At 37.9% G+C, this 12019-nt stretch overlaps 1 protein-coding gene across 1 annotated transcript in view; it reads left to right on the top strand.

The window, feature by feature from the left end:
• PIK3C2G (phosphatidylinositol-4-phosphate 3-kinase catalytic subunit type 2 gamma) overlaps positions 1 to 11069 on the top strand; it is a 291894-nt gene extending 280825 nt beyond the window's left edge. Inside the window, exons 32-33 of the mRNA XM_054078355.1 lie at positions 4318 to 4443; positions 10188 to 11069. Coding sequence (XP_053934330.1) covers positions 4318 to 4443; positions 10188 to 10340 — 279 coding nt within the window. The 3' untranslated portion in view covers positions 10341 to 11069. The remainder of the gene's footprint in view (positions 1 to 4317; positions 4444 to 10187) is intronic.
• Positions 11070 to 12019: the final 950 nt, after the last annotated feature.

Below are 12019 nucleotides of genomic sequence, written 5' to 3'. Positions count from 1 at the left end.
TTGTATTTGAATAAAGCACAGGGAGTCAACTTCTAAATTCAACTCAAATTTTTTTATTGGCAGATCAAAATCATTGGGATTTTTTGTCCGTAGGCATAACATGGAGAGTTATAGCATTTCTGTTGGGAATTTGGTTTTATACTTTTTCAGCCTTACAGATTTTTATGACTTGAATTTGTTTCCACAAGCATACGCAACCAAAGATTTAAGACAGTAATTTAAATTGGAAGTAACTTCTTTTAAAAGAAATAAACTTCCTTTATGTTGAGGTTAATGAAATGGCTACAGATTTAAACATAAATAAATTCAACCTAAAAGTTTGGGTTTTTTTTTTTGTGTTTGCTTGAGCTCAAGTACATTCGACAAGCTATAAAGGTTTTGCAGAGTAGTTAAAGTGCAAAACAGCATTCCCAAGGTAGAGGTTGATTTTCCTTCTGGCCTGAACTATGGACAGAAATCAGTGATTTTTGAGCTATTAATACTAACGGAAGGCATTTTTGCTGAGTTTCAGAATTACTTGTAAGTCTGCTAGAAATCTTTCTCTGTGTTTATAATGGACCCACCAGAACAGGTATTCTTATGTTCAAATGAGACTGGCAATTAGGTCAGATATTCTTCATGTTTACCTAAGTTTATAAATGTGCCAATGCAGTCTGAGTTAGAAGTAAAAGGATAATCCAGGGGTTTTGCTCATTAAATGTGACATTGTAGTATGACAGAAGACATAATCTTCAGAATACAAAGCAATTGTGATTTTTTTTTCTGATCTCCTTTATTCAAGGAAATACTCAACTCATATGTGAAAGCCTGAGAAAAGACTGATTTACCCGAAAGCTTGGGATTTTTGCCTGCCATGTCAGTTGTCTTAATGAAACAGCTTACTTCAACTTTCACCTCTTTTAGATTTTAACAGATACTTCTGACATGTTAATCCTGCTCTTGGCTTTGCCCTGTGGTTCTCAAACTGCCAGGATCTCTCTTTGTTCTTGGTAGGGAGGGTTGAGCAGAAGCATGGCTTCTTCCATGGCCATTGCAAGCCTTATTTCAAGATATCCTTCAGTGAAGTGGGCTCTTCTTGAAGCCACCAGAAAGATTCAACTATTGTGCCAATCAAAAGGAAGCCAGCAGAAACTCATCGTATGAGCTACCTGTATCTGCTCCTGTAAAGCCATGGCTGATTTATACCCTCTTTTAATCTGTAGTTTTGAATGATGAGTGTGCAGTGGGACAAAGCCTTTTCAACAGTCCAAGACCCTCATTAGATGTTTTGTGTCATATCAGGAGGCAGGGGAGGGCAGTTGAGAAGTGGAAGATATGATCTTGCTTGAAGAGTGCTCAGCTGAAGCTCTTTGATCACTTGACAGCATAGCAGTGCCACTGCTGACGAGGAATTGAGACGATTGTGGAATTTGGAGTGGCCCATTTGCCTTTCCTCAGCAAGGGAAGATGAAGTGGGAAAACATTACCTGTAGAGCAAGACAAGAAAAAAAAACACCCAACAATCAGAACTAAGATCTCTAGTTGGAATTCAGGTGGCTGCAGTTTAAATTACCTCTAACAGTCAGCTGCTGATTGCTCCTATTCATGAAAAGTGACTTTGTTTTAGTTCTGAAAGATCCCAAAGCAACTCCTCTGACCTGAGTTTTCTTCTCTGAATCACTAAAATATTATCTTTTTTGATATCCTCTCTTGACCCTCTCCTCCCATTCACCTCTTTCAGCTTGTATTAAGCTACGTTCAACGGAACAATCCGTTTCTGTCCATGTTTCTTATGGCCACAGCACTACTGCAAAGTGCCTTCCTTAGATTTTGGGAGGAGTTGGCTGAAGGCTAAATCATGTGCCAGCTTTGCTCGCAGGGAACAAGGAGAAACTCAAAGGCATAGTGACAATTTTATCTGACTTATTTTTATTCATTGCATTCACTTCTAGATCCTGCCGTCCTGTTAAACAATCATGGGGCAATCAGCTTGGATTCTTTCCATGGCAGGTGAATGTCAGACTGAGCCTGTTTCAAATGCAAAAGGTGCTGCTGTGATCAGCTTCTTTGTTGTCCTGAGGTGTGCAGTGGGGCACAGCACTTCTGACTACACCCTGTCCCATCTAAACACTCAAAGAGGAGCAGAACAGCATAGATACAGCCATCCTTGCTCTTACCTTTGTGGCCCGCTGCCTGCCATCTGGGCTCCTCAGCCTCATGCTCTTTGCAGCTGCTGCTGACCTCAGCTTTCGAAATTAGCTCTGACATGGTCCCTGGTTAGGCAATACACTGCTGGGATGATTTATAAAGCCTGATGTTTTTCAAGACTCTTCCTGTACTGTGTTGCCATAATGAAGATCATCTTGCTGGGCCTCAATATTGAGCTGAAAAGATCTTCAAGAATGACACAACTCCGACTCCCTTTTTTTAACCATGTTCCCATTTTTGTCTGAATCAAATAAAATCTGTTTACCTTCAAGTTACAGTGTTGTTTATCTATTCATTGAGTTGCCTACTCTAGGTGAACCTGCTTTAGCAGGGGGGTTGGACTAGATGATCTCCGGAGGTTCTGTCCATTCCTGACCATTCTGTTATCCTGTAAAGAACTTGATAACAGTTAGGATCCTGGTTGCTCAGACTGGTATTTAAAGCTACATTTCTTTCTCCCTCCTGATTTTAGTGAGACTGTGCAATTTTATGTTATTTGTAATCCTCGGCTGAAGTTTTAGAATACCCCTAGATCAATAGAGATGGGCATTCAAATGAGCAGTGTAAATTATAATTCCTGCACTTACAATATGGTACTCTGTCCTAGCAAAATACCTGTTAGTTTCACTACCATCTTATGGCATGCGTATCTTGGCCATTGAATCTCATCTTTCTAAATCCCATGTATATTTTAAATCAGATGTGCTTTGGGGAGCTTAGCTATAGTAACATTAATCGTTCCCATCATGCTAACAATAGATAATGACTTGACTTGTTCATCCTTTGCTGCTGTACAATGTTAACGATAGCAATAATAAGCTTTTCAGCTGACCACGTTATTTGCCTTGAAGGATCACTTCAGATAACAAAAACCAAAGATTTGTTGTGCTTGCACACAAACGCTGTTTTTCTTCCCAGAAGAGAAGTTATTTATTGCTAGGGCACTAGCAGTTTCTCCTATCACAGGGATATGTTGTTGATAATGCCTGTAGAAATCCCATATTTCTAGAAACATACTGTGAATAATTAAGATCTGAGAAACAACTTTAGCCTGAGCCAGGTAAATTTACAATGGGAAATAGAAATGCAACTGCCTGTGCAACGCTCTGGGCTATTCAGTAACTAACATTTTAAGGTCTCTTCTTTTTACTTGAGTTTTCATTTGCATCCTGTCCCTGGACTTCTTGTAAGGTGTCTGGTAAACTTGCTGCCTAAAATGCTGATAATGCAATTAAAATTTTATATGCCCCATTTTGTGCTTTCTGATTGTATACCGTGTTACCAGCACAAAGGTTTCTGCTTAATTATAAGCTGAGCACTAAGTGACATATGCTGGAGAGATACCTATTGGATAGTTTTTTTATTATTATATTTCCTGTTTGTTCTTTTAAACCTCTCATACTACCAATGTGCTTTCTGACTAATATTGCTTTAGGAATAACCTTACTGCTGTTCAGAAATAATCAAAAAACTCTCCACCCACCAGCATACAACTGAGCCTGCTTAATAAATTGGCTCTGATCTCAAGTAGCTACCATGAGATGGAATATCTGGAATATCGTTAAGTAATCTGAACTGGAAAATTAAAGAGAGCTTGCAGCTGTGTGATGGGAAAGATTGGAAAGGCTGTCATTGTAAGAATCCTGTTCTGCCCACAGTGCTGCAGGAAATGCTTTTGGCTCTTCTGTAGTAACATGCTTTTTGAAACATCCTTAGAAACAATCAATTCTCCCCAGCATTAGCGCTGCTGCTTAAGGGTTAAATTCAGTAGGAGCTTACTGGCTATAATCCAGTTTCTATGCATTGCTCTAGAAATGGAAGGGCTAGACTTTGTATCAGATTAAGTTGAGTTAAAGTAGATTGAGGCTTAAGGGTTTTTCCATCAGAAAATAAAATATTAAAGATAGGCAATTTTACCTTGTTCTTGTGTTATTTCATTTCTAATACCCTGATTCAATATTAAGCTGATTTCTAAGAATTCCTGTTGTTTACTGCACTAGTACTCCAAGAGAATACTGAGAATGTAATGTGTTTCTGTGTCTGCTTGAAGTCCAGATTTCATTTGGTACTTGTTATTTGTTTTCGTGCTAGAACATGAGCATTCATATTTATGACCATTTTGTTTTTCAGCACCTCCCAGATGGCTCTGCCCCAAGTGCACATGCTGAATTTTATCTTCTGCCGGATCCTTATGAGGTCAGTCGAAGGAAAACAAGAACAGCTCTAAAAAGCTCTGACCCTACTTACAATGAAATTGTGAGTACCATTCACTTTTTTCCACCATTTCTTATTTGTCTGGTTTTCTTTGCCCACTCTTGAAATAAAATAACACCGCTGTGGTTATTTAGAGCTGTTGCAACAAGTACAATCAAAAAGAAGGAACATGTCATAAGCTGAACCACAAACAGGGACAATCTTCTGCTTTGCATCTTTCTCAGAAGTGAAAGAGTCTCTTTCTTTATGTCTTTCTCTTCAGGAAAGCAGTTGGATTATTCACACTCCTCTATCTTATGCCACAACCACAGTTACACGTTAGCCAAATGAGACCAAACATCATTGCCCCAAAACCAATGATGTTTTGAATGAAGATTTGTACAATAACTAAAAAGTACTAATTGAATGGATGCTGTTATTCAAATTCACATTTGAAAATAGACAAACAAGTTGGTTTTCACTGTCCTAAATGATAACATACTAATGGCTAAGTTATTTTTATGTCAGAGTGCTAGCAGTTCACAGTGATATATAATTATTTCACACAACACTGAAGTGCTCACGCCTCTGGGGTGAAAACAAACATTTGTATGGAGGAATATTTTCAACAGAATGGGAGGTGCAATAAACTACATTCTTTAGTAAGGGCAGATGAGATTTAAACAGTAGTTGGGTTTGGAAATTATAATTATTAAATATAACAAATCTCCTACAGATCTCAAAGTGGTTTATAAATGCTCTTTGAGTAGGCTTTAAAGTACAAGCAGTGGAAAATATTACCACCCCACCTTGTTTCATAGATAAGATATGATGAAGCTTAAGTTAGTCAGCTGAGGCTAAGGGTCTTTATCTCCTCGTTTCCCAGTCCTGAAGTTTTAATGTTTTTCTTTGTCTTTTCTCACATCTATTCGATTACGAATTTTGCGTACTTACACTGACAACTACCAGTGCTTCCGTAAGTAGGCTCCTCAAGCAGTATTGCTGCTAACAGCCGAGTCAGGTTTCTATCCCTATCTAAAGGAATTCCTTTACATTTGAAGGATATTTAAAGAGGAGTAATACAATATGCTTATATAATAACATTCCTTGCAAGGAATCTAAAATGGAATACAGACAAGAACCAGCCAGCAACACTGGAAGACAATTATCTTTCTCATTGTTATTAGATCAAGTTGAATGCAAGAGAATACAAAATCCTGTCTGCAGTCAGACAATAATCACTAGGAGGAGATTTAATTGTGGTTAAGGAGTGTTCCACTGCTGTTAAGAGAAATTCCATGAAAACTTTAATATCCTTTACTCAAAACTCAAAGCCTTCATCACAGATGCTCAATCTTATTCGCCAGGAACCGCTAATCGCAGTGGGGACATATGGTTCCATTGAACTTGGACATTTCAAACCCGATGCCTGTGCTGTTAACAGCTCTGTTCTTCCATATGTGTTATCATTGTGTATGCATTTTCTGTCCAAGGCTGGGAGACTGAGGCAGAAGCCACCTCAGGGAAGAAAAACTACTAAAAATATAAGTCAGCTGTCTTTTAAGTTAGTTACTGTCCAAAACGCTGTGTACAGAAATGTACTAGCCTTTTTTATGAGTTCATAAGTTTTTATTAAAGCCAAATGGCTGGAAGGAAGCTGTATATTAATTTGTCTCTGTGTTTGAGACTGAGAAAAATCCAAAATGTGCTTCTCTTGGGTATTTTTATTTTTAGTTTTCTGCTTTTATTGCTTATGACTGCCTACAGCAAATTATCAGCCTTGCAAAAGTGCATTTTATTTTTTATTTTTACTCATGCGTGAGAGTAAAGATGTGAAAATCGAGGAAGGCTGATAATAGAATGAACTATGCCAAATGTTTTGGAGTTCCTTTTAACAAACACTCCTTTTTTCTCATGTTCCTTTATTTGGTTTTTGGAGTTTGTTGCATTCACACTGATATAACATTGCATTAAAAAATGATGGTTGAAAGGAAAGGAGAGAGAAGGCAGAAAAATGGAATGCGCAGTAAAGAGAAAAAGGATTATGTACCTTCTTTTAGACCACTGTTAGGAATAAATAAGTTACTCAGGAGGTTCCAGAGTAGTTTAGTGCAAACCAAGAAAGTGAAAAAAAAAAAAAAGAAAATAAATCTGAATTATTTAAGTTTAAAATCTTGTCAAGAAAAGTTTCAGTGACCAGAACCAGCTGCAGTGGGGTCTTGTTCACATGTGTAGCATTTGCCCTGAGACATGCTTCAAGGTCTCGGTTGTCCTCAGTTTGTCTCTTGGGTGTCTGCATTTATGTGCACCCATGAAAGGAGCAAATCTCCAAAGCAGAATGTCCATTGCTATAATGAAGCCAGAAAGAGAAGGAACTCTGTCCACCCTGCCCTTGTGGTGTGGCCAAGTGTGGGCAAATATACTTGAGCCATATCAATCTGTTAGTGTTACTACAATCGCCCTCAGAGCGGAGGGGACTCTGGCCTGCAACAACCAGGATAAGCCCAGCAAGCCTGATGGAGGAGGAAGAGGAGGAAGGGAGCTGCACAAGGAGCCAGAGCCGCTCCCTCCAGCACCATGTGTCAAAGCCAATTTGGACAATTAAGAGCAAATCCAGGAACTGTGCCATGGCTACCTAAGGAGAAGCAACTGCCCCGCATTTGTGATTAAAATGTCATTAGACTCCTGTAGATCAACAGTGCTTCTCTTTTTGGAGCCAGCAGTACTTGAATTCCAGTCCTAACTGTCACACTGATTTGCTGCATGGCCATGTGCATTTCACCTCCATTTGATCTAGTTATATAAATGGGATGCAAATATTCTCACTACACTATCATTTTAAGATTTAATTGTTCTAATTATGAAATTCTGGCAAGTGGCACTTGTTTTATCCACATACTAATTCAGTTATCTCCAGACCTTTCTTCTGTCCCTGCATCCTGATGATGTATACCTTGCTCTGCCTGAATTTTTAATACCATTTTAGAAACAGTTTATTTGGATCGTTTGAAAACCACCCACCCTGCACTCTAAGGTCTGTCATTTCTTAAAGCTTAATGCCTCTTTTTGTCCAAAGACTGAAAGTTGTTCATTACCCCAGTTTGTGGCTGTTGTGATCCACTTTACTGAAGATTTCTTAGTTCTTACAGCTTACATATACACTTTTTGGTGATTTAAAGCAATGGCTGAAGATGGTATCTTTAATATGTTGGTAAAGAAACAAAGCACTGTTCTCTGGTAACAGTATCACTTCAGTAATCAAATAATAGTTTTATTCTAAATTGTAATATCACTTATGGTAACTGTCCTTGCTTTGGGGATTTTCTTCATCATTTCACTTTGGTTTTGGTGGGATGATGTCATTGGCAGACAGAGAAGGTGGAATTTTTAGTTCACATAAATTTTGGTGAAATAGGCACAGTAAACATTGAAACCAAAAAGCACCAGGCATGATTTTCATGACAGCTGTTCCAGACTATGATTTCCAAAGCTTTCTAAATGGAAAAGGAAATATTGTTCCCTGGTCAGTTATTTCTAGCAAAATCCAGTTAAAAGGATTGAGTTGGACAGTTTTTCTTTCCCCCACAACCCGTGGCAGTGGCTGTTCATCCCCATAGTGCCAATTATGCCCCTACACCAGAGGTCTTGGTGTTCTGTCTCTTGGTGCTCGCTGCCAGAGTGGCTTGATGTCCTGCCTGTTTGGCACTCACTGCAATTTCCCTGCAGCTTGCGGTGCAGACAAAAATCACTGTTTGGTCCCACAGGGGCAGCGAAGGCAATTGGCAATTTTGTGCCTCCTGGGTACACCTGTGAAGTTCAGAACCACCCTTGTGTTGCCATTCAGCATGGAGATCATTGCTGAGGCTGAGCCTTTATAAACTCTATCCCTGTGAAGGACATCTCCCACAGCCATTTCTGCTGCATATAATTGTGGATGCCCCTTCCCTGGAGGTGTTTAAGGCCAGGTTGGATGAGGCCTTGGGCAGCCTGATTTAGTGGGATGTCCCTGCACATGGCAGGGGAGCTGGAACAAGATGATCTTTAAGGTCGCTTCCAACCCTAAGTATTCTATGATTCTATGATTGATTCTACGATAATTGGAGGTACAGAGAGGACTCAGCAGTCCAGCCTGCGGAGATCCAAGCTAGAGGGGGCTTGTTCTGACTTTCCCTTAGTAGTGCCATAGTTATAGACTGCATAAGGTTGCACAGTATATCCAAGCAAGTTGCATGGCAAATACCTTTCCGGCAGCTTCACTTTCCCATTCTCCTGAAGTGACAGTATGTCACTGGGTTTGCTTTTTAAACTGAATGGAGTGATTAAAATTTAAAGCATTTACCATTTTAACTAAAATGGCAAAAACATTTTCAGCAGTACAAATTTTAGATAAGTTGTTCTCTCAACAAAGCTTACCTTTCAGGCCTGAAACTAGCTGAGAGCATTCTTTCACATTTTATAAACCCACATGCTGTTCACTCAGCAGTTTTTCATTAATGCAGAGACTAAAACATAGGAATCTGTTCTGAATGCAGCTCATTCTTGTTAGCCTATCACGGCAGATTTTTTTTGTAATTCTGAAAATACACCATTAACATTTCATAATTAACCTCAGTGGGTTCTCATAGCATTACATAATTTCAAGGATATTTTAAAAGCTATAGGCCTTAGTAATTTTCTTAAGAGATGGTAAGCAAGCTGTCTCGTTTAACTTCAGGAGTATTAACAGCACTGTTCAAGAAACAGAAACTTCCAAATTTACTAAGTTCCACTTGCTAAATTTGGTCCAATTTCAGAGATCTTCTACTGAACTTCTACCGAGTGGATTGAGATTTCTGTTGTGTTTAATATTTTATGATTCTATTAAAAAAGCAAGCATTTTTATAATGGCACGTTTGGATACAGTTAGCGTTCAGAATCACGCATAAAGTTATTTGTATTGAAAAAGTAAAATTTATACAGGCAATTTTCAAAGGAAAATTGTCTCTTATGATGTGGGTTTGTTGGATCTAGAACAGTTACAAGATATGATGTCTTGATTGGAAGAAAATTTGTTTTTGCTTTAGCTTGACCTTTCTTAATTCTGGTATGTAGCACAAGATTTAATCACAAGTACAGTAATGAGAAAAATTCTGAGGAACAGTACTAAGCAATATGTAGCAAATACAATATACACAGGTTTAAAAAGCCTTGATATCAAACTGCTTTCCTGTTTTTTTTCTGATTTTGGCAGAAGAGCAGTACCCTTTGTCAAAGCATCTGCCATGGAAAGATATTTAAAAATTGTAATAGTCTACACTTTTCCAGAATTACCTATCTTATGTTTTCGGGCTGCAGTCCATGATTAGTACTTTCCATCTAAATCTCTCCTCCAGAAAATCAACCATCTTATCATTCCCTGGTGAACTTCATGGAGGATCTGATATCTCTTCACATAAAAGTTCAAAACTCTCTTCAAGTCAGAGTTTCAGTTCTCACAGGGAAAATTATGTATTCCTATTCTTTTTCTCAAGTATTGCAACACAGGTTTTGAATTTATTTACAAAAGCTTGCTAATCACATTTCACAAGCCTAAGTTGGTAGGATCTGTTTTATAGAAATTACTTAACGTCAAATGTATTTCTGAGGTAAATTCTTTTATTTGAGTGAATTTGGGTAATCGTTAGTAGTTTTTAATTCTGGAGGGCAGTTTAAAGCCATTATTACAAAGTTGTGATCGTCATCCTGAATGCTGTATTGAAGTGGTTTGCCTGTCCAATAGATTTACAAATTCATATGTTATTTTTCTGTTTTACTATGTATGATTTCAGATTGTGTACGACAAAGTCACAGAGCTCAAAGGCCGTGTACTAAAGCTCGTTGTAAAAAGCAAAGGAACATTTGTTGGAGCTGTTAACATTCAACTGAGCAGTGTCCAGTTAAATGAAGAAAAGTGGTATCCACTGGGAAACAGTGTGATTTAAATGTTGTCTAAGATAATTCAATTATTTATCCACTAATGTTTCTTTTTCCCATTTTTCACAGTACATTTTGTCCAAGTTGCACTTGAGAATATACAGTCATCTGCTGATTTCTAATCATAAGGCTATGGTCTTAAAATTGTTGTCTTCCTGTAACTGATTCTTGTCAGCGTGAGTTTAAAATATGACATTCCAAGAACTTGTACTAGCGTGCAGGAGATTCTTACAACAGCAATAAAGATTTTTATTTTGTTCATATTAGATAATACTGTAAAAATATCAAATTCTGTACACATCAAAGTGTGAGGCCTAATTCTTTGTCCATTAATTCCACTGCCTGTGTTGAAACAGTGCTGATAATGGTGTCATTTATCGGCATCTGCTGTGACCCCACTGCATATGATGATTTCACCATAGAAGCATGGGATGATTCCCTGGGTGCCAATACATTTCAGATGTCGAGCAAATTTCATTTTAAATCTTATACAATCAATACTTTTTTTTTTTTTTTAGAAAAAAAAAGAAGTTAAAAGCTTTGCACTTCACACATTTTGTGCAGTACATGTTGATGTGCTTTTAACAGTTGATATAATAGAGCATTGAATCGAGGATACTTGTTTGTTGATAAAATATGTCATTGTTTCTTTTGTTCTGACATCCAAGAAGCAGATAACTGGTCATTTGTGAGAAGAAAGGAGAAGGGAGAAGCTAATAATCACAAATAAATAAAACATACTGACTGTGAGCTTTCAGTGTGGTATTTATTTAAGATCATGCTATAAAAAAGATCTTTGTTCACTAGTCCTACCTCATTGCATTGTTATGCTGCATAAGCGAATCAAGTCAATACCTGCATTGACCTCAGGGCTATAAAATGTATATATACATATTAAACAATGAATGCAAGTGGTTCCTTTGAGTTCACTGGGGCTAATTATGGGCTCTGTTCTTCAAAGCCTTTTTACCTAAATTGAGGAAGCACTTAAGTACATCGTTAAATGTTTTACATGTGAGAAACCATAATGAACTGTCCATTATTGGTAGACTCTTACACATACAGAATGGGCCACGTGTTTATACTTTTATACTTTTCTAGGACCAAGGGCACAGTTTTAAAGCAGAGGAGAGATGTGGATTTGTGATCTGATCTGCTGGAAAATTTTAAGTTAGCATCTACTGAGTAGGTCTGACACTTCCTACCAGGTGGAAAAGTGGTCAACAGAGGGATGATAAAGCCAGAAGCTGAAGGTAATTGCCTTCTTCTCCCAAAGGACACTCACAAATCAGACTTCAGAAGGTAATATTGTATAAAGCTCCTGAAGTGGGACAAGGAGTGTAATTTAAGAACCTAAGTAAGCCGGAGGTTTTCTCAGCATCAAACCAATTGATTATGTCACTTGGTCAGTTTTTATCTGAGAATAGATACAACAGATTGCCTGGGGAAATTAAACTCCTCCTCAGTAAGAGGAGCTGAGGAGAACTCTACTTGAATATTAAGATTATTAGTATTATTCAGAGTTGAAAAAAGCTACAAAATATTTGCCACAAGAAAAGAATATTAGCCAGCATACAGATATGATCACTACAAAGATCAGTAAATTTAATGTTTCAGATTATAGACTCTCCTGGGTAAAGAATCAAGTGATTTGTCACTCAAGCACAAAAAACCACACCGTGACCAA

The sequence above is a fragment of the Cuculus canorus genome, chromosome 1 (assembly GCF_017976375.1).
Source record: "Cuculus canorus isolate bCucCan1 chromosome 1, bCucCan1.pri, whole genome shotgun sequence".
Classification (NCBI taxonomy): Eukaryota; Metazoa; Chordata; class Aves; order Cuculiformes; family Cuculidae; genus Cuculus; species Cuculus canorus.
Note: the sequence above shows the minus strand (reverse complement) of the source record. Positions and strands in the feature narration are given on the sequence as shown.